Consider the following 22,300-nt stretch of genomic DNA (forward strand, 5'->3'; position numbering starts at 1 on the left):
TTTTTTTTGCGGGTGTTCCAAGGTTGTTGCAGCACTTCTAGCGAGTAGTTATTGTGATGACATCTCCTACAGTCATACCTGAGCAGTCTTTCGAAGACTTGTTGGGAAGCAAGACCTATGGAGGTTGCTTCCGTGACAGGATTTTGCAGTTAGGATGACAGCATCTACTAGTAAGTGATGATGACTCGTATTCACCTCAGCTTACTGCATATTTCTACAATCATATTAATTTCTATGGTAACCATGATGGAGAACAAAAATTTTCCCTTGCAATTACTGACACGACAATGAAATTCAGTAAGCCTTTGGTAGCGTTAGTTTCGGGATTGCCCTTGCCTGATCCTATACACACGTGGGGATATATGACTAATAATGCATACCTCTATGACTATACATATTTCCATGAGTATTATGGGGGAAGGGTATTTCGTGTAATGTACCAAGGGCGATATAGCATAGCATTTGGTAGCCTGTCTCTGAATGTAGGCACCACCATGTTATTCATCCTGATGAATATTTTAGGGAAGTGGCAGTTTACTTCTGCAAATAGTACCACTGGTGACGTTTTTCTTGCTTTAGCTGAGGGACGTCGTCGATATGACATTCCCAGAGTTTTAGTGGCTAGTCTTAAGAGAGCCCATAGCATGCGGCATAAGTATCTTCTTATGTCTGTTTTGGTTTGTCGCATCATGCGCAGTTGTTTACCTAAATTATGTACCCAGTTCACAGATTGGAAAAAAGTTGAAGTCATGAGACCCACCAATTACGTGGTTCGTTCATTTTGAGTTATGACTTGGCCGGGATAGCAGGTGTAACCTCATTTGGTTGCTCCTTACACCCCATCAGATCGAGTAACACTCGACAGGTTAGCACGGGTTGATGACACACGGCGAAGGGCTTGGCAAGTTATTATAGCGTGGAAGGACGCAAAAGAGCCTTGGTCCTATGAAGAGGATGAGGATGATGTTTAAACATGGGAGATAAGGTAAGTTTTTAGTTTCAGTTAGTGTCTGCTTATGTCCCAAGCAATTTAATTCGTGTTAACCCCATAACGGGTGGAACTCATATAGAGTTGCGTCTGTTTTTCTTTTTCTATATTAGTATGTTTTAACCTTGTTTTGCAGATGTTCCAGAATTTCACGCGTTTCCATGGTATTTTTCTACCCTTTTTATTTCAATACTTTGAAGACAAAGCATGCTTCTTGTTTGGGGGTGGCATAGAAACACGTGTAATTAAGGCATCTGTTAAGATATAGATAGGTACAATATGCACTTGTTTTCTAGTTAAAATTTCATAAATTTCAAAAAAATATAAAAAAATATAAAATATGTTATGTTATACACTTAGGAATATTTGTATTGTTTTCTTTCTCTATGCTCTTAATAATCTAGAAGTCTCGCGTTAGCTTTTGCATTAAAATAGGTTTTAGAAATTTAGGTTAATATGTAGGTAATAATCATTGCATCTTTCTATAAATATATTGCATGAGTATCTATAATTGTTTGGCAATAAGTTTCTGAAATCTAGGCTAGAGTACTTATTCGCCAAATCCTGTGAGAATATAGCCTAAAGCCTTATATAAGTGAAATATTTGAGAATGACACAAGGGAGAAGTAAATTCTGGATAGAGAAATCACACGTCCACTTGCTTGATCACTATACCATATCCTAAGTGAAAATTTAGACCCTCTTTAGATCGATATAGCCAGAAATTCAAACCTTATGAAATTATTTTCCGCTAGTCGCCCCTCTGAGCCTTTCTTTAGCCTTTCATAAACCACAAATTCTTTAACCTTTTACAAAACAAAATAAAAATAAAAATCAGCCTACCCATTCTTTGAATGAGTCTGAGAATAGAGATGAAGAATAGAAAAGAGAAAGACCTTTGAAATCAAGAATTTGTTAGTCGCTTCAAATAAGAAAAGAAAGTTTCCATCCAAATAATAAATAAATAAAAGAAAATAAAGAGTTAGAACTCCAAAAAAACAGAATCAAAGGAGTCAAAAGCTAAAGAAAAAGAAAAAATGGCTAAGGATGGAAACAAAGTGTAGAAGCAAAAGAACAAGGGTTTCTCTAGTTACGTAATATGAAGACCCTATTATCTCATACTTATCCTTTTTGAATATCCATTTCCTTCCTTCGTAAACCATCTCTTAATCCCCGCAACACATAATAAAGACCTCTAGCTCAATTAGGAATAGATTAGTGTGATCTAAGTGGCGATGTGTTTGATCGACATAATATGTCATTGAGATTGTAAGGTAAAGCTGCCCATTGCACACCGAATAGAAACTTAGTGTCGAGTATTTTTGTCTTGACATTTATGTGAGTACCTACTAGGGGTGGGTTTGATCGACTTCGGCGACCAACCTTAAGCCCTATAAAGTCAACTAAAAGCCCCAGAGTTTAGGGTCGGGCGGCCCTATTGTAAGGGCTAAGATTCTAAAACATAGGCCCGACCCTGCCCTAACCGCCCATTTCATACTTTTACTATAAATACACATACCATAATTGTCCAACTCTTTGTTAAATATTTTTCAATTAAAATAACATTGTCCTTTGTAATTTATCACTTACACCCAAGAAAAGTACTTCCAATAACTTGTTTTATATAACAAAAACTTGTCAACTTAGCGACCATGAAGAACAATGAGCACTAGCCTAATAAAAAATAAGACTTTATTCCTTTGATTATCAAGTTAAGTCCATAACTTATTATTCTCAATTTCTTTTCTCACTTATTTCTTATAAATTATATTTTTATTCACATCCAAGCCAAGTCTAAAACTAAAGGTTTCCTTCCACACCATTAAAGCAAAATACGGAGGCATAACATAGAAACCAAAAACACCCTTTTGCTTAAAATGACATTTGTAATCTCAAACCTTTCTCCATCACTTATTTTCATTTCCATATACAAAGCTTGAATCACTTTTAAATTAGAAGAAAGGTAATATTATATTTGTTTGAATCTATTATAGAAATAATTTATGATATTACAAATAGTTTAACAACTTCCATGACCCTTAACCAAAACTATTATGTTTCTTCTTTATATCTATTATTTTCCTTTAAAATGATTTATAATTATTTGTCTATGTATTTCAATGTTAAATGTAATTTCAAATGAGGTTTGAGTACAAGGAAGAACAAATTCTGAACTCTCGATGTAAACAAGATTGTAGATGTGCATTTTAAATTTTTGGACTTATACTGATTATTACTAGATTGGTTGGACTTTGAGTTTGTAGATTATTGTACATTTTGTAATATAAATGAGTTTTAAACCGATTTGTAGTAAAAAAAAATATATAGGCCTTTAAAGGGCTAGGTCGTGTCGAGCTTGAGGTTTAGACTTGTGGACCCGGCCCCAGCCCTATCTGACTTTAGGGCCTTGCTGACCGATAATATCTAATAAGGGGCTTTAAATGTTTAGGGGCGAGTTTTAATTCATACTTAAGGGGACGCTATTCCAAAGTTTTAAAACGGACTGCTAGTGCATTTCATATTATTACTCATTGTATATATGTTTATTCCATTTTGGATTGATTATTATGCATATATTAGCTTAGGTTTCTTGCTAGTGAGATGTATAAATAATCGAGAAAATAAGGAAACAATAGTTTTATTTCTTAATCGTTGTAGTATAGATGAAGTTTGTGAGTACCTTCATTGGAAAACTCTCACGAGGTTTTAACCCCTTCAACTAGGGAATTTCTAGTGGTTTAAGGCCTTGTTGCATATTTTCAATGAATCGCATTTCGGCTAAACAAGAGTAGTTAAAACTCCATTTTGGTCACTTATACTAATGTCTCATATTTGCTTGAGAACAAGCAAAATCTTTTTCTGGTGGTTTGATAAGAGCCTAAAACTGTAGTTTTAACCCCTTAACAATAATACTTTTAGACCAATTATGCGAGTAATAAATAAGAGTTAATACTGTATTTCAGTCATTGGAGTCAATTACGTGCAGAAATGTGTCACTTTTGTGAGATAAAGGAACGAGGGTTGGTTGCTAAGAAGTTCTGTGATTAAAGGCCAAGACTCAAGGAGAAAAAGCCTTTTTAAAGCCTGGTAAAAGCTGAAAAGTCAACACGGGCAGAAACAACACACAAAAAATAGCAGAACTTCTAAAGACTGTATCTTTAAACTCAGACCTCAGAATTGGGCCTACCTTATGTCAAAACGACCGTCTTGGAAAAAGTTTTCTAATGGTCCAAACCTTGACCCAATTAGAGGAGCAAAAGTGGACGAAAAGTCTGTTGAAGCCAAATCTAGCTGAAAAGGCCTCTGTGGACTGAAGAAATTGGGTTTTGGGCTCGATTTTCCGGCCCAAAACATGGCTCTAGGCCCATGCACTAAATTGGGGATCTCTTTCTCTTCTTGAAAGGAGGAAAGGGGCGGACCAATTAGCTAGACCTAGATTAGAAAATAAATTAGTTTAGACTCCATTAATTAGTTTTATTACTTTGTTTTAAATTCAGTTTTGAATCAGTATTGTTATTATTCATTAGATCAATAAAGTTAGTTAGTTATTCATAAATCTAGTTCGTTCCATTAAATCATTTTAGCTTCAATCCATAGATTTAGTTAATAATCATTACTAGTTTCAATTCAATCTTGCATGATTAGATTTCCATTTTAATTCAAATAAGTAAATTTATAATCTTTTTTTATCATGCCTTGTTATGATTTATATAGAAATGACAGTTTAATGACTCAAGGTTAAAACCTCCATTAGAGGGGCTTTGAGGAAGCCTTGATGAAAACTTGATTTTGTTAGCTTAGAAATCGTCATGATAATATATTCAATTCTAGAAAGTAATTAGTTCACCATGAGAATGGGTTTGGTTGCTTCACATGCTAGTTATTATTTGGTAGAGATTGCCATGAATAATTAGGGATTAGAAATACCAGTTCGTTATGCGAAAGCATTGAAATTTGGATTACGACATTTCTTTGTCAGTTGATTAAGTTGAATCAAGGTGGAATCGAATTCCCCTAATTCATTCTCTATTGTCAAGTTAGTATTTGAATTCCATCATTTCGTTATTCGCACATTGATTAGTAGTTTCCCATCGTAGTATATTTTTGTAGTTACTCTCATTAACTTTGATAGACTGATAATCGTAGTTAACTTAGAATTCTAAAGAACTAGGAGTGGAACGAATCTTCTATTCCAACTATATTGCAATAGCATCGAGAGTAGAAAACTTTGATAACTAGCGTCCAAAATAGTTTTAGTTTTACTTACATTTGAGTTTAATCGCTTATTCATAAGTAAAACTATTGGTTTTACCTTTTATCAGCCATTCCACCAGAAATTCCTATTCAGCTGTTCCAGCTTATCAGTAATCATATATGGGAGAAGATAGGTACTCATTGCATATATAGGCATAGCTTGGGCTACAGACTTGATGAGAGTAGTTATACCAGAGAGATAGAACTTTAGCTTTCTAACGAGAGATCTTTCTTTGAACATTCTGTATCAAGTACTCAAAATCTTCACTTTTCTTCCTGCTTAAGAGAATTGGAACTGCCAAGTAGATCTCTTTATCATCAAACTTTCTCATCTTCCATTATTTCATAATGCTCTTTTGAGTACTTATAGCCACATTCCCACTAAAATAGGCCCTAGATTTATCAAAATTTACTACTTGACTAGAGGGTTCATAGTAAGTGTTAAGGAGATTCATCACATTATCTAATTGCTAATCAAGTATCTACCTTACAAAATATAATTAAGTCATCTGCATAGAAAAATGGCTGATACCAGGTGCCTTCCTTCTTATTTTGATCCCAGAAATCAGATTTGAACCTTCAGCTTGAGCAATGAGTCTTGACAAGGCCTCTGCCATAATGATAAACAAGTAAGGGGACATAAGGTCCCCCTGTCTTACTCCTCTCTTAGGATAAATGTTTTCAAGAGGAGGGCCATTGAGAAGTACATTATAAGAAAGAAAAAATTATTGATATGGGTACTGAACTATAGTAGATTTTACATTATGGGTACTGTATTATTTTTTTTTTGCAAAATAGGGTATCGTAGATTCCAAATATTACTAATATGGGTACCGTATATGTATACTGTGAAGTATGTATACGTATTTGATGATTTGGCATACTCAATACTCACTACGGCCTAATGAGGCCTCAATTCAGGCCCATTGATTGCACCCATGATCAATTCAGGCCCATTGATTGTACCCATGATAAATTCACAAAGACTAGATTTCTGAAAAGAGAGAAAATATAAGAATAAGTTATTGTCTAGCTTTAATGGTAGCAGCAATAGCAGCAGGTTTAACAACAAAATCACTTCTTCTATCTCGTTTCAATGACCTCTCCATAAAACCCAAAAGCCCACTTAGACACAATTCCTCTCCAATGACACTGATTCACCTTCATTAATAGTAGAGGAAGAAGAAACCTGAACAGTCCAAACTTTATCAAAAACTCCTTATGCTTCCTCTTCACATTCAATCCTTTTCTCAATCTCAACTACTTAAACTTTAATGGCCTATCCACAATCAAATCACAATTACTCGAAGCCATTGGAAGCAAATTCGCAAGGTCGGGGTCCCAAGAAACGAGCTCAAGAGCACGACCATACAACGTTTCAACAATTTTAAACCTCTCTGGATAATCATTACAAAGCCTAGAATGAAAATTTGGTGGCAACCCATGATCAGTAGCTAAATGAACAAGCTTAGAAAGTAAAATCCTTCTATGACAAGATAACATAAGAAGCTTTTGAAGCTTAATAGCTAAAGCATTCGAAATGGTATGTTTAAACTCAACTCTTGAGCAAAAAGAAGTGAAGCTTGGGGTGTAAGTGAGATACAGAGCTGATCTCGATATGTAGAAGAAGGTAACGAAGATGGGATTTTGAGCACAATCAATGGGCTTGAAGGGCCTGAATTGATCATGGGTGCAATCAATGGGCCCGAATTGAGGCCTCATTAGGTCGTAGTGATTATTGAGTATGCCAAATCATCATATACGTATACGTACTTCACAGTATACATATACAGTACCCATATTAGCAATATTTGAAATCTACGGTACCCTATTTTGCAAAAAAAATAATACAGTACCCATAATGTAAAATCCACTATAGTTTAGTACCCAAATCAATAATTTTTTCTATAAGAAACTGTACTAAGGCATTGTCGAATCATTTTCCTCCATTTGGCAGAAAATCCAAGTTTTCCCAGAATTTGATCAACAAAGCTTCATTCTACTCTATCAAATGTTTTGGCCATATCTAACTTGATAGTCATCCATCCTTGTTTCTGTTTTTTCATCTTTCTCATATTCAATAAAATCTCACTTGCCAATCCAATATTATCCCCAATAGAGCTTCCCTTGACAAAAGCACCTTGAAGAGGAGAGATGAATTTATGAAGGAGGGGTGGACATGATCTTATAAATGATTTTATAGGAGAAGTTACAAAGACTGATCGGCCTGAATTTAGTGATGTGTTCAGGATTAGCTACTTTAGGAATGAGAGTGGTGAAAGTTTCATTTAGGCAAGGGGCAAGCCTGGAAAAGGTGGAGAAGGCTTTAACAGCTTTAGAGATCTTAGAGTGAACAATATCTTAATATTTCTAATAAAAGATACACTGAAACCCATCAGGCCCAGGGGCTTTAAGGGCCCCCATACTTTTAATGGTGACCCAAATCTTATCATCAGTGGGAGTTCTTGTAAGAAGAATATTCTCATTGGGTGTAATACATGGTTCAAAGAGATTCAAGATATCATGATTGATAGGAGGTTTATCAGATGAGAAGATATTTTTGAAATAGGTGTTTAGGTTGAGCCCTACATCCTCAACCTCTGAGTCCCAGCCCCCACCATCATTCATGAGTTTTTCAATGCTATTCTTTCTTCTTTTGTAAATAGTGGATAGATGAAAGTATCTAGTATTCCTTCCAGCATCCTTCACCCAATTTGAAGTGGCTTTTTGTTTCCAAAAACTAGCTTCCTTATCTAGAAGATCATCCAAATTATTTTGAAGGGAAAGAAACTTGTTGTAATTCTCCTCAGTCTTCAGATCATCATATAAGATATTATCCAAATCCCTCCTAACATTCTTGATCTTTAGTGCCACATCCCCAAAAACCTCCACATTCCATTTCTGAAGCTTTTTACTAGTATTTTTCAGTCAATTAAAACAAACAATGCAGGAGAATCAGAGCAATCTCCTCCAAAGATATCATTCCAAGCCAAATCAATAGTATCCTTGCATGAAGGTTCCTTAGTCTACATCTCAAAAAATCTAGAAGGTTTTTTCTTTTTTTGTAAGGAATGATTAAGATTAATAGAAAGAGAAAATAGTGATATTTTGAATGAGGGAAAGAGGAAACAACTCGAGCCAATCTGGGTGGCAAGAGCTCTATCCAACCTCTCTAAAATATGATTACCAAAGAATCTTGGAACCTTTAAAACCTAAATTAGTGAGACCTAGATCATCAATAAAATCATTAAAAGAATTCATACTTCTATATTGATTACCATTATCTCCTAATTTTTCCAAGGGTGATGAAATGGAATTGAAATCACCAAAGAGAATCCAAGGCCCAGGGATAAGCAGAAAGATGTCACGCAATTCATCCCAGACTCTTTTCCTCTTATAAGAAAGAGGCTCACCATATATAAAAGAAAAGAACCAATCAGAAGAAGCATGGTAATTGGAGAGTTTACCTGTAATATGGTTAGGTGTAACTCCCAAAATCTCCATCTGAATATTATCCTTCCAAAAAACAGCCAGACCACCACTAATGCCAGCTGCAAGTACTATACATTTGCCAGTGTACTTGATTTGCTTACTAACTAACTCCATCTTTTTTTTTTCTGTTGCTTTGGTTTCAGATAAACATATTATATCAGGGTCTGAAACCAAAATGGGGTTTTTAAGTGCTACCATTGTCGAAGTCGAACCAATTCCCCGACAATTCCATACAGTTGTCGTCATGGCTCTAGAGGTGACTGAAATGGGTCAGCCACCGTGAACCCTTCTAAATTGTTAGAAGTAGCCACATTGAGTCCCTCAAAGCTAGAAGTGTCAGGACCAAAATAACTAGATGAATTATTAAAACTATCAGACTCAGCATCAGAGAGAGAGAGACCATTTAAACCAAAAGAACCCCATAACTAGAAGTATCAACATTCATATCTTAATTATAAAAGCCATAGCTATAAGAACCAGAACCTTGTGAACCATCTGCCCCATAAGCATTACCACCATAACCCCGAGAACCAGAACTAGGAGACCTAGAACCCTTAGAGGCAGAGTCATGAGACTCAGAGCTGTCAGGACCTTTTGAACCAGAATCTGCTAAATCCAATCTTTTTGAACTCCTAGAATCAGAGTCTCCTAGACCATAAGAAAAGACACTTGGGTTACTTGAATCCTTGCTAATGGAATCATTCTTGTTTGACTCAGAAGGAGAAGGAGAAGGAATGACTCCCATAGAAACATCACCATCAGAACTTGGCATGATTTCTTTTCCTCCTATATCCCAATCTATAAGATATTAGGTTCTCAACCTCTTTCCCTTTACTATATCCTCTTCCTCACCAAAACCATCGACTTTCCTCTTGTTTTTGAAACTTACAAAAATCTTCCTTTCCTTACTTCCACATGCTTCTTTCTTATCATTACCTTTCTCCCCTTTTGAGAGGTCAGGTGAGATGGGAGCATGATCTGTAATAGAGACACTCTTTAGAGGACTCTTCCCCTGAGAGGATCCTGAACTATCACCCATTTTTTATCTCTTAGTATTTCTAAAATCAGAGGAGAAAATTTATGTAAAGATCATAATTCTTTTGCGAGAATAATGTTGGGCTTCTTCAGAAATGTCAGCGCATGCTTGTGAAGTCTCTAAGATGCAACTTTTCGTTTCATATTCTTAAGATAATACAAAGCTACCAACTCCCGAAATTTTCTTGGAAACCACATGCTTCCTAGAGCTGTCAAAACTTTTACGAGGAACACTCTTTCCTATTGTATGTTTGCATCTTGAGATCTATAAGAACACTATTTCCTATTGTATGTTTGCATCTCTGAAAATTTAAACCGTAAAGGTCTTTTACGAGAAAATTTAAATTTAAAAGATGCAAACATCTCTGAACACTCTTTTAAAGGTAAGAAGAAAATTTAAAAGATAACTTTTACGAGAAAATTCAAAACTTCAGAGATCTTCTTACCTTTCCTATTGTATGTTTGCATCTTGAGATCTATAAGAACACTCTTTTTCAACTTATCAGCCTTAGAATCCCATTCTAGAACTTTTATGGACTGAATACCAATCCCAAATTTAAAAGATGCAGTTCTAATCCTATTTGAAAAAGGAAGAACAGAAGCAACAGGGGGTTTTTTGATACCCTCTTTAAAAAACAACAAATGATTAATAAAATCCTTGCATTCCTTATAATCATGCCTAATTAGTTAACCCACAACAATAACAAAACACAGGAAGCTTCTCATATTTGAAAAAAAATCTGAACAGACTTATTTTCATGAAGATTAACCACATCATTACTCACCATCTTCCTCCTAATATGATACATAATTTGGATTCGAGAAAAGGAATTACCAGCATTAGAACCTCCTACATAATCAATAGCCATAACTAACCCAAATGCAGAGTCAATTTTATGAATATTCTCCCAAGTAGACCTTTCGAGAGGGAGACCAAACACCTGAATCCACAATCTAAACTCTTGAAACCTATAATTATTAGTAGGATTATCAAGTATCCATTGCTTAAGAGACATAATAAACCCATTAACTAACCATGTACCATTTTTAAGAACAAATCTCATTTCATATTCATCTTCAAACCAAAATTTAAATAAACCTTTAGATAAGAAGGTAATTGAAATCTTTGAATTAGTATTCCAGAATTTCACTAATTCATTTTTTATATCAACTTCATCAAATTTCTTCGAGGTGAAAAGTTTATCAATCAGAGATTTCTCCTAAAGTTTTATCTCTTTATCATTAATGGAATTTAGACTAATCTCATCTGGAAACTTATTGATTTTCCACATAGACTCCATCTGCAGATGAAGACAGTGAAACTCATCCTCTTCACTCTCATCAGGAATAAAATCAAGATCTAGACAACTCATATTTGAAAACGCATGATTGAAAAAAAAAAAATCTGTCAAATAGAGATATAAAACTAGAAAAGAGATAAAAAAGGAGAGATAAAAGAGACTAAAAAAGGGATTGGAAGAGATTGATGGAGGAAGAACGAGAAACAAAGATGAGATTTGAACTCAGGAAGAGAAGGAGAAGAAAGGGGGAAAGAAGTTGCTACGCTCATATTTTCTCTCTCAGCGTAAAGAGTTTTTTTACACCGTTGATTGGGGTTTGTTTCCCTTATGTTTTGATATATAATCCGTGAGCGTAGCGAATTCTTGAGGTCGCTTTTCTAAAATCACCCAAAAAACAACTTGCTTCGTGTCACCCTCTCCTCGTAATCCGGACCGTACCCCAAATAACACTTCATTTTTGTCGACCGCACCCCCCTATTTTCTCATCTTCCTCTATCTTCGCCTCCAATCTCTCCTCCAAAGCAATCTCTCCTCTATCTTCCCCAAATAACACCCCCTCTTTTCTCATCTTCCTCTATCTTCGCCTCCAATCTCTCCTCCAAAGAATCTCTCCTCTATCTTCCCCAAATAACACTTTTTAACCAACCATCCAAAGGAAAGTGAGAGGCGTAAACTTCAGAAAGACAAACCTACGTAAGTATCATGCTGATTTTAACATAGTTCGCAACCCATGCCATCATTGCTGCTGCAGGTTCTTGCACTTGGCTCTGCTTTCTCACTCATCCACTCGACACTCTCAAAACTCTTGTCCCGTCCGGTATTCTCGTAGATAATTGCTACAAAAGTTCCCGAAAATTTGTTGAAGCCAAACTTGGGGCGAAAAATATATAGTGTATGGGTTTCCGTAAGAGCTTGGCGAGGTGATTCATTGATTACAAAGCCGCATTATGACATGTCTAATCGCGGTATATTTTTCCTCGACTCAAAAACTTTTCTTGTGCTTAATGATTTCGTGTTGTATACTTTCTCTTGTTTTACGTATCATAGTGCTTGACATAATTTTTCTCCCACAGGCTATCTCAAACACTTATTTGCTTACAATGGGGTGTCCTTTTTCATAATATGTGGCTTCATGTAATTTGAGATTATGCAATGCTTTTCTTCATTCTTCTTTCTTTGGAAGACGTGTCAAACTTTCTCATCCGTCTTATATAACCGTGGAAATTGTTATTATTGTCTTTCGTTGCTTATTTTGTTTTGGTTCAGTCCTATTTATACCAAAGCTTTAAACATCACCCTTTGGCAATCATAGTCCGTCCCGTAGTCGGGAGGTATATACCCGAAAGTTCCAAAGAAGAACGATTTAACGGATCACACATGCACCGATAATGCGTGCAAGGCCAAAGTCGACACTTGGGCTTTGAAGCTGCCATCCAACAAGATATTGTTAGACTTGATGTCCCCCCGTGAATGATGTGTGGTACAAATCCATGATGCATAAAAGCAAGCCCCCGGCTGATCCTAGACATATCTTGAAGCCGGATTGCCGGTCTAGAGCTTCAACCGTGCATCTGCCGGTTCCTCAACCACATGTCAAGGCTCCCATTCTCCTTGTATTCGTATACCAAAAATCTCTCATCCCCATAGACACAATAACCAAGCAATTGAACAAGGTTCTCATGCTTGACCTTTCCAATAGTCTCCATTTCGCCAAAAATCCGGTCCCCCTGGAAGTGCCCACTGTTAAGTCGTTTTACAGCAATCATCCGGCCCTCAGGCAATAACCCCTTGTAGAAAGTGCCGAATCCACCTTCGCCAATAATGTGAGTCTTGCTAAAATTTTCAGTTGCCACAAACACATCAGTAGGGCACAATCGTAGCAGAGAGTGCTCAAATGTTGCAATATTGATGCTCAGTGGCTCCTTTGGCTTCTTAATCAGCATTTCATCATCTTTGGAAGATAATTCAACTGTGGTTGCAGGTTTAGACTTGCATAGAGCAAGAGTTTTAGCTTCTTTTAGTACTATTCTCCACTTGAGGATACCAAAGAGTAAAAACAGAAAGCTGAATGTTGCACCAAATGCAATGCCCCAGATATAGGCTCGATCAACTGGAGATCGAGAGATATTTTGCACAACAGGGGAAGAGTCGTTCACTGAACATGGATTGCCAGGAAAGGTAACAAAGGTGAGGCCGAGCATGCTACTGATTTTGCAAGGCACATATAGGAACTTATTGTTCGACACATCAAGATATGTTAAAGAGGATTGACTGATCAAGAATGACACGGGCAGGGTCCCTCCGAGACTGTTGTTCTGAACTCAGGTGACTTGCCCAAACAATTTAATCTAGATTCAAATGGAGTTTCATGAAAGATAACAGCTAGAGGGTAATCGTTTGATGGAAAAACCACGCTAGTTAGCTATGAGCCTATGATTATAAAGGAATAACCGACTATTATGTTGTGCTTGATCATGAGGCACATTAGACTCTGCTTGACGTGGTGGCTAGGAAATTAGATTGTGCAATAAATTTAAAGAATTGGAATTTGGAAAAGGTTGGTATGATTCTGCAAATATGGGGAAAAAAGCTTAGGTAGCCATGCCCTTTAAATTTTGTTCTTTGGTGGTGTTGTCATTTGTGTTAAGACAAGGGTCTTAGGAAAACAATTTATTGGATTTTAACTGCAACAACATCCTAAGTATAAACCGTTGGATAGTTTAGTGATTTTGTGTTCTAAAATTTTCACTCATTATTATTTTTGTAGGATTATATAGTGGTTTTATGTCGTCAACATTTGGAAGGATTTCTAGTGTCGAAGCTCGTTTTGGAATCTTTGAACTTTTAACAACTTTCTACAAAGGCAAGTCTTTGTTTTGACATATCCAGGAGCTTTACTTTCGGTTTCTTTTTATTTCGTTCTTTGATTTCTTTTTTAAGGTTAAAGTTATTTCTGTACTTTATTTAGTGAAAATCTGTTGAAGTTCATCTATGATTTATGCCCATCTAATTTTCGACCCAAGTAGCATGTACTTGTAACATTAACACTTCGAGCACCATCCTTTTTAAAATCACATTCTCTTTTATATAAGCTATCACGTTTTATGTTCTACTCAAGCATGCTTCTCTTGGGATTCATCTTTGTTATGTTCTCATTCTCCTTAGAATATGCTATCGAGAATATGGGAAATCTTAAAAGAGAATATCAGAGGGTTCATTGATCAATAGCAACCGTGTCATTAGGATTTACGGGTACACTCATAGCACTTCTTCGAGTTAAAAATATGGTCTGCTGGGACTTACTTGATTATGGTAGCTTGACACAAACAGAATTACAGTAATGACATTCATAATCTTATAAGACATCTACCCTCATAATTGTTGGGTATTGCACTTCTTTTAAGACTGGGAGCTGAGGCTAATAGAACTCTTTTCCACCTTTTTTAATCATATGCTTAGTTTTTTACTTAAAGTAGATGATTAGTTCAAAGAAACATCTTTTGCTTGATCAATATTGTTTTTTTTTTGCATGTTCTACCATGTCATGTCCCAATAACCCAATAGAAGGGATGTAAGTAGACTTACGGCTATTGGGTTACACCACTACTGTCGGTGTCGAAAGCCCCAACCACATCACCAACTAGAGATCCATTAGTGTTTACACTTACGAGGAGGTTTGAAGATGTGGAACCAAGCCTTACTAGATGCATTCAGTATAATCTACATAGACAAATAAATTTTTCTCGTATTCTAATTGAACTATTTTATTTCTATAGGAGGGATTGGAGAACTTGATAATGAATACCAAAGTACCTAATAAAAGCCTATTGGAAATCATTAACAATGATTGGAATAGTGGTGATTAGATCAATTGGAGGAAAAATAGTGGTATGGGAAACACACTAACTTTAGCTAAACTCGAAATCAATTGGGCTTTCATAGAAGCACTTGTTAGATGTTGGGAGCCAAATGACATGGTTTTCAAATTTGGCCCTCATCAACTTTGTCCTACACTAGAAGAATGTTCTCATCTTCTTGGCATGTCTCTTGAAGGAAGCCCTGCTTTTCCCCACCTAAAAGATAGCTATATAAAGGAACTTGTCGATTTCCTGCGTATCTCCAAAAAAGCTCTTGAAAAAGACACAAATGGTCAAGTGAAAACTTGCTCTCTTGATTTTCTTATCGCTAGACACTTGAATGTTGGTGATCCAAACGATAAAAAAAATTCATTAGGGCGTGCAAATTCAATAGACTTAGCAATTGTGGGACATGTTCTTCTTCCGAATAACACAAACAAAATTGATGCCTCTTTATGCAAAATTATTCAAGAAGTTAGAGCTAGGAGCGTTACTATCGTACCAATGATATTAGCAGAACTTCTTATAGGTTTGACCAATTGTGTCATAAATAGACATACCAAGCTTTCAGGATGCATTCCACTTCTTCAAGTTTGGGCATATGAGCACTTATCAAATTCCTTGGTAAAAATGAAAAGTGTTGGAGATAGCAGATATAATCTTGTCAAAACAAGCATTAGCAAGCGTCCTTGTACAATTCCTAAGGATGCTAACGCATGGTACAGCAACTTAAATTCTTTGAAGACGGAGGACATCAAGTGGAAATGTGATTGGCTCTTGTGTCATAGAGATATTTATCTACATATTCCAGGTCGACAAAGTATTGTACTTGTTGGCCTTCATGGTTCCACTCCGTATGTGCCACTTCGAGTACTATGCCAGTTTGGTTGTGTTCCATTCAATCCTACCACCGCTGATCTTGAAAATGACCGTGTTGATTTTACTTCTTACTCCATGAAAAAAGAAATTATATATGTCAAGACATGGGACCAAAGTCGTCAATCTGTTTTTTCGTTTCTTCAAAACAATACCTCTACCATAAGTGAAGTAAATCACCTTGCTCCAAAACGTAGCAGAGAATTTGATGGAGATCAAGAAAACCCAAATAACAAGATGTCCACTTGTAATAATGCAAGAAGAGAAGGGATTTAATCTCTGTCATGATCGCAATATACATCAACCTCCACCAATGCATGTAAGTCCAATATTTTAAATTATATTATTTTATTTATTTGGCAATGTATTTTATTTATTTGGCAATGTATTTTAACTTTAAATTAATGAACAAATTTATCCAAAACGAATAACAATAAATTAGATACAACTTTACTCTATCATTTTCAAACAATTCCAAGAAAAATAACAATATTTATTACCCTTAACTCACTGTGCAATATTTGACATATTCGGTGTTACCCTTATCTCTTGCCAAATATGATTAGTTGTATGCTTCTGTCCTAGAACAACACATTTATTAATTGTACTTCCTTTGCGCTATTTTCCATGTGTATTTCTTTATATATATCATTCATGCATATTCTACCATGTCATGTCCCAATAACCCAATAGAAGGGATGCAAGTAGGCTTACGGCTAGTGGGTTACACCACTGGTGTCGGTGTCGAAAGCCCCAACCACATCACCAACTAAAGATCCATTAGTGTTTACACTTTTGGGGAGGTTTGAAGATGTGGAACCAAGCCTTATTAGATGAATAACCTAATTATCTATATGTTTAAATCATGATTGAGAATTTTTGTTTGTTTATGTCAACTGCATGTAAGTTCAATTTTAAATTTGAAAGTGTATTTATGTTTTAATTTTGTTATAAATATTATCCAAAAGGAATAACAAGAAATAAGATACAACTTTACATTTGCATTTTCAAACAATTCAACATATAAAAGCAACCAAATCGTTATGTAGATTTACTTTATTGAATATCTATATTCCCATGTAGCTAACCATTTTCTTACGTTTTACACCGTGCACTTTTTGGTTCTAGGTATTTCTGTTCTTGTGGAAAATATTGAAAAAAGTCAGCGGTATGTTTTCATTCAGATTTGTGGTATTCGTATTCCTACAACTAATATTTTCTTGGCCTCTAACTATCCATTTTCATTACAATATATTTCCAAAGCTAACCACTATTTGTTTTGTCCTTGCAGGCCCAGTTCTTTTGGTTTTGTTTTCGTTCCGAGTATTTATGTTTCTTGGAGATATTTTTGTCAAAGAAATTGGTATATGTATTCATTCGCATTTGCTTTACTCCTTGTTTTAATTTGTTTTCACCTTGAAATTACGATTTACATGGTAATGCAATTGGTGGAGACGGTCTCATATAAGTCATGCAATCCTCGTTAATATTCATGCATTTCTCTTGCTCTTAATATTCTTAATATCTCCTAATACATTAGTTACTTTGGGTGCATTTAATAGGTGAGTATTGAGTAATAATGGCTCAAATTTCATTATTTCATTTATATATAACAAAGTTAGTGGTCATATTTATCTTTCATATATATTACAAGTTTTTCACATTTATGACAACCACGGTTGAAATAATAAGTTTGAAGTAGTTGGACTTTTTAGTTTTTATCCGTTTATTAAACTTTTCTTGGCTTAACTTCCTGTTAGAGAAAAGAAACAACTTTCCTAAGCAAAACTTTCAACTATTTAATGCTCGAGTTTGCCCACCATGTAGGAATTTCAATTGACACGACATAAGAAGACTTCCCTCTCGTCCCTACTTTTCCACTCTCAGTGTTTTAATGCACAATGGATGCAGCTTTGGAAGGTTTTCCAGTAGCACTACACCAAATTGATAGGTTCTTTGGTAGATTTTATAGTCGTCGGAATCGACATACTAACCTACCAACTACTACTTTCGGCAGCGTCTTCATAATCGCCGGCCCGTAACTCTTTTAAGCCCACATTTCAAAGATACATCGGAGATTAGTATACCTACCAGAAATTGCATATCCACCTACTCGAAGATGTACAATTATTTCCAGACGTACTTCTTCTCGGATTATGACGGCGGTGGCATCTCAACCTGAGTGTTCAATGCATATTCATAGGAGACCTGATCACCCAGAATCCTCTATTAGTAATCACATGGTTAGAAATTATGCAGAAATATCTTCAACAAGGGAGAGGGTCGATGATCTAGATGAAAATTGCCCGCTCATTGATTGGGTTCGTATGGTTGGAATTCCTGCACCAACTTCTATGGAAAGGGAGACTATATCTGATTTACCAGAAAATGTACCCCGTATTCAAAGGGTTGACAATCTACCATATCCAACAGAGACTTCAAGAGGTTATGACAGGGTTGGAAGTCAAGTAGATAAATCTTTGCAACTAGATAGTGTATCTGATTTTGATTTAGCAGACAATTGCCCGCTCATTCATTGGCTACGTAATCTAAAGGTTGCATGCCCAGTTGATAATAACAACATTTCCCACAAAATGCAACGTGTGGAGCAGAAAAGGACAAAAAATACTATAAAAAAGAAGATAGCCCGTGCAAAACAGACAAGTGAGCAGCATGCATCGACGCAGTCAATTAATAGTGCTAGAAGAAAAGCTGCACGCATTTGCCAAAACTCCGAGCAAAGAGAAACTCATCGTCGCCTAGACACTGCTCGTAGAGGTTTGGCTCGTGGATTGCAAATGGATGCAGTACGACATTCCCTCATAATGCAAAGTGTAGAGCATGGTAGGTCTACAAATACTGCAAAAAAGAAAAGAACTCGTGCAAAACAGACAAGTTCACAACATGCATCAACACAGTCAATTAATAGTGCTATAAGAAAATATGCACGCATTGGCGAAACCTCAAAGCACCGAGATGCTCATCGTCGCCTAGACACTGCTCGTAAAGGTTTGGCTCGTAGATTGCACATGGATGGAGTACAAAATTCAAGACAAGCTCGTAGAAGATTATCATTTGTAAGGCAAAACCCTATTGAAAGGGTTTTTCAAAACGCCCTTAATGCGTTTCGTAGCAGAGTTGCTGGGCAAAGACTTGCACGTCAAACAATTGCCCGTCAAAGAGTTGTTATTGCTCGTCAAAGAGTTATTTCATAGAACGTTGTTCATCAAAGACTTCCTGGTGTTCAACTTATGGTGTGTGAAGACAATTTCCGTGAAAACCTTGATCTGCCACCTACTACAGACGACTACATACCACTCTCCAATGCACAAGTATTTAGAAAATCCTGCAATGATATTTCATGGGTCAGTTGTCCTCTATGCAAAAGAAAATTTCCCGATCTAAAGATTTCTGCAGGTATTTGCTTTTCTTTGTATATTTTGTTGGAATATGTTTGTACTAATTGAGAACCTCGCTTATAACAAGAATTGATGCAGGTATTTGTACCTCTTGCAAATTGGATAACCGGGACAATACTAACGCTGGCATGTTCAGTGTTAACAATTCAATGGATCCGGGCATTGTACCTTTAGAACTGTCTCGTTTGTCCGATCTAGAAAGAATTCTCATTGCCAGGGTGCACCCCATGATGTCTGTGTATCGTGTTAGGGGTCAACAATACAAGTACAGTGGTAATGTGATAAATTTTTCCCAAGATGTCAATCTGATTGCCACTGTTCTTCCATTCAAGCCCGCTGATTTGTCTGCAATTCTTGTCGTTAATAGAGGGGGGCCACATGCAAGCAAGGAATTCCGTGTTCGGCGAGAATTTGTACGCACATCCTTGGTTTGGTTGAAAACTTATCACGGTACTATAATGATATAATTATTGATGATGGAACTATCGAAGGACTACCTGTAGATGGACAACCTGATGACCTACCACATATGTCCCGACCTATGGAAGATATCGACAACGAAGTTTCTGCCATACCTAGGGAAGCCGATGACGATGACGTGCCACCTGACTTGTATAACCAGGATTTGCACATTGATGAGTTTCATGCTGTTGGAACTATTTCTATTGCGGCACAACCCAATCAACAAGCACGTCTCCAGAGGGCATTTATGGTACCAAATGTAGATCAAACTAATGTTCATATGCCTTTAACAACTCACATCATTGATGAGTTTTCAACCCCTGGATATATTGTTATGGCATTTCCAACTTTGTTTCCTTACGGTGATGCTGATCTACGACAAGCTCGCCAGCGGAAACTCAATCCATTGTCGTACTTCCAGTTTTTGATGAAATATCATGATGGCCGATTTGCTAGAGATACGAGATTCCGCTACTTTGCTTGGAACTTTCTTTCAAGGTGGCAAGCACTTTCTTTAGGTGATGTTTTTGTGAGGAAAAATTCAGGGGATGCTAAGTTGTCAATTGAGGAAATTCGAAATATGATTTCGTCTGGTGACAAGCAATTAGCTAATCGTGTCTCTTACTTTGCTAACAACATTCGTGGTACCCGGTCTTATTGGTATACAAGATTGAAAGAGCTGACTGCCATGGTTAAACAGTTAGGTGCACCAACCATCTTCTTCACACTCAGCGCTGCTGACATGCAATGGCCAGAACTGTTTCATATTTTAGATCCTTCTAATGATCTTGAAAGGATGTCTCCTTTAGATAAAAGAAGGGGACGCGCAAAGTTAATTAATGATAACCCAAATGTTGTCGCTTGGTTCTTTCAGGCAAGAGTGTAATTCTTCTTTCGGGATTACTTACGATATGAGTTCTCTGTGGTTGATCATTGGTACCGGTTTGAGTGGCAAAATCGTGGTAGTGGTCATGTTCATGGATTTCTTTGGCTAGCAGATGCTCCAGATGTTACTAACATTGCTACAAGTGCTATCGATAGATCTAATGTTATTGATTATTTTGATAGACTTGTTTGCACTGTTAACCCAGACCCAAGCATGCCTAGAAATCTCCAAGAACATCCTTGTGCACGCATTTTGCCACTTGATTTACAACTTGATACAAACGAAGATGACTATGTTTCGTTGGTCAATTGGGTCATGCGACACTCTATATGTGGGAGTCATTGTTTGCGCTTACACAAAGCAACCAAACAAATGGTATGTCGCTTTAGATACCCATTTGATGTAATTGGTCAGTCGAAGATTGTAGAAGAGCCTCCCAACAGTAGCATGTATCGTTTCCTCGGCAGCCGAAATGATGAACTAGTCTGTTCCCACAATCGAAAGATTTTGCAGACCTGGCGTGCAAACATTGATTGGTCGCCTGTCCTTTCAGTGCAATATGTTGTCAATTACATTGCTAAATACGCCGCTAAATTTGAACCAGCTTCAAAAAGTTTCAGAGATACTTTTCAAGATATTGTTGAAGATTTTCATCGACCCTGTCAAAATGCAAGATCTGCTTTCAAGCGGCTACTTATGAAAAGTGTCTTTGAAAGAGATATTTCTGCCCAGGAAGTATGTCACTTGCTAATGGGGTACCCATTGACCCGATCATCCAGAAAGTTTGTACTCTTAAATGTTAGCGAAAAGAGCATGCTAGCATCAATTGTACTCCGTCGAAAAGTGGCCGACGAGGATGAAATTGTTGGAACAGATCCAACCTTTGTAGGAAGATATCTGCAACGACCTATTTGTTATGAAAATATTTCCCTCCTGAATATGGCAAAAAGACATTATTTCAAGCAAAGATGTTTGGCACACTTCTCGAAGTTGCGGTTGATAGCCAGGCGTTTGGTTCCGAGCTAGACGGTGACATCCTACCAAACACTGAAAAATGGGAATCATTTTGTCGTCAACAAGTCTTAATTCATCACCATTATCGAACTCTCGAAGAAGCTCGGGGAGAATTTCCCTTGTGGTCTGAAAGATACTATGACTTGGGTTTCGAAATCACTCATGGGATTATTCTTCCAGAACCGATAGATGAAGAGCTTGAAGATGGTATTGAGGTAGAGCTTGGTACTGAAGACTTACTTCGGGATGAGTGGATGATGGCAGCAGCAATGGGGCCCATGTTTGTCCCTGGGGAAACTGTGGAATTAGGAAGAAGAGACTTCGACATTTCACACAATTGGGCTGAAGGTTTACATCGATATCCAAATATAGAAATTGATAGAAAATTTGTCCATGCTCTTTGTGGTGGCAATGAACTAAATCATGAACCTCAAACAGTTGTACCAGATCATGATTTATCTAATGAACAAAGACTGGCTCATGATATGGTAGTTAGAGCCCTATAAGCTGGAGCATGTATTCGGTTAATTGTTTGTGGGGGAGCAGGCACAGGCAAGTCCACACTCATAAATGCAATTGTGTATTCAGTTACTGCAATTTTCAAAACAAACAAAGCAGTGCGTGTCATGGCTCCTACTGGAGTTGCCGCTTTTAATATTGGAGGTGCAACCATCCATCATGAACTATCTTTCACTGTGGAATAAAAAAGTGTGAAA

At 36.7% G+C, this 22,300-nt stretch overlaps 1 protein-coding gene and 2 pseudogenes across 1 annotated transcript; 2 read left to right on the top strand and 1 right to left on the bottom strand.

Moving 5' to 3' along the window:
* Window positions 1-6,143: 6,143 nt before the first annotated feature.
* Window positions 6,144-8,980, bottom strand: LOC147525034 (uncharacterized). Its single transcript, XM_086577829.1, has 5 exons — window positions 8,430-8,980; window positions 7,627-8,156; window positions 6,513-6,768; window positions 6,344-6,431; window positions 6,144-6,236 (listed from the first exon to the last, which is right to left on the bottom strand). Exons 1-5 carry the CDS (start codon window positions 8,978-8,980, stop codon window positions 6,144-6,146), a joined length of 1,518 nt encoding a protein of 505 aa, XP_086433955.1.
* Window positions 8,981-19,054: 10,074 nt separating this feature from the next.
* On the top strand, window positions 19,055-20,239 carry LOC147525035 (uncharacterized; annotated as a pseudogene).
* Window positions 20,240-20,264: 25 nt separating this feature from the next.
* Window positions 20,265-22,090, top strand: LOC147525036 (uncharacterized; annotated as a pseudogene).
* The last annotated feature ends 210 nt before the right edge of the window (window positions 22,091-22,300 follow it).

The sequence above is a fragment of the Coptis chinensis genome, chromosome 1, assembly GCF_015680905.1.
Source record: "Coptis chinensis isolate HL-2020 chromosome 1, ASM1568090v1, whole genome shotgun sequence".
NCBI lineage: Eukaryota > Viridiplantae > Streptophyta > Magnoliopsida > Ranunculales > Ranunculaceae > Coptis > Coptis chinensis.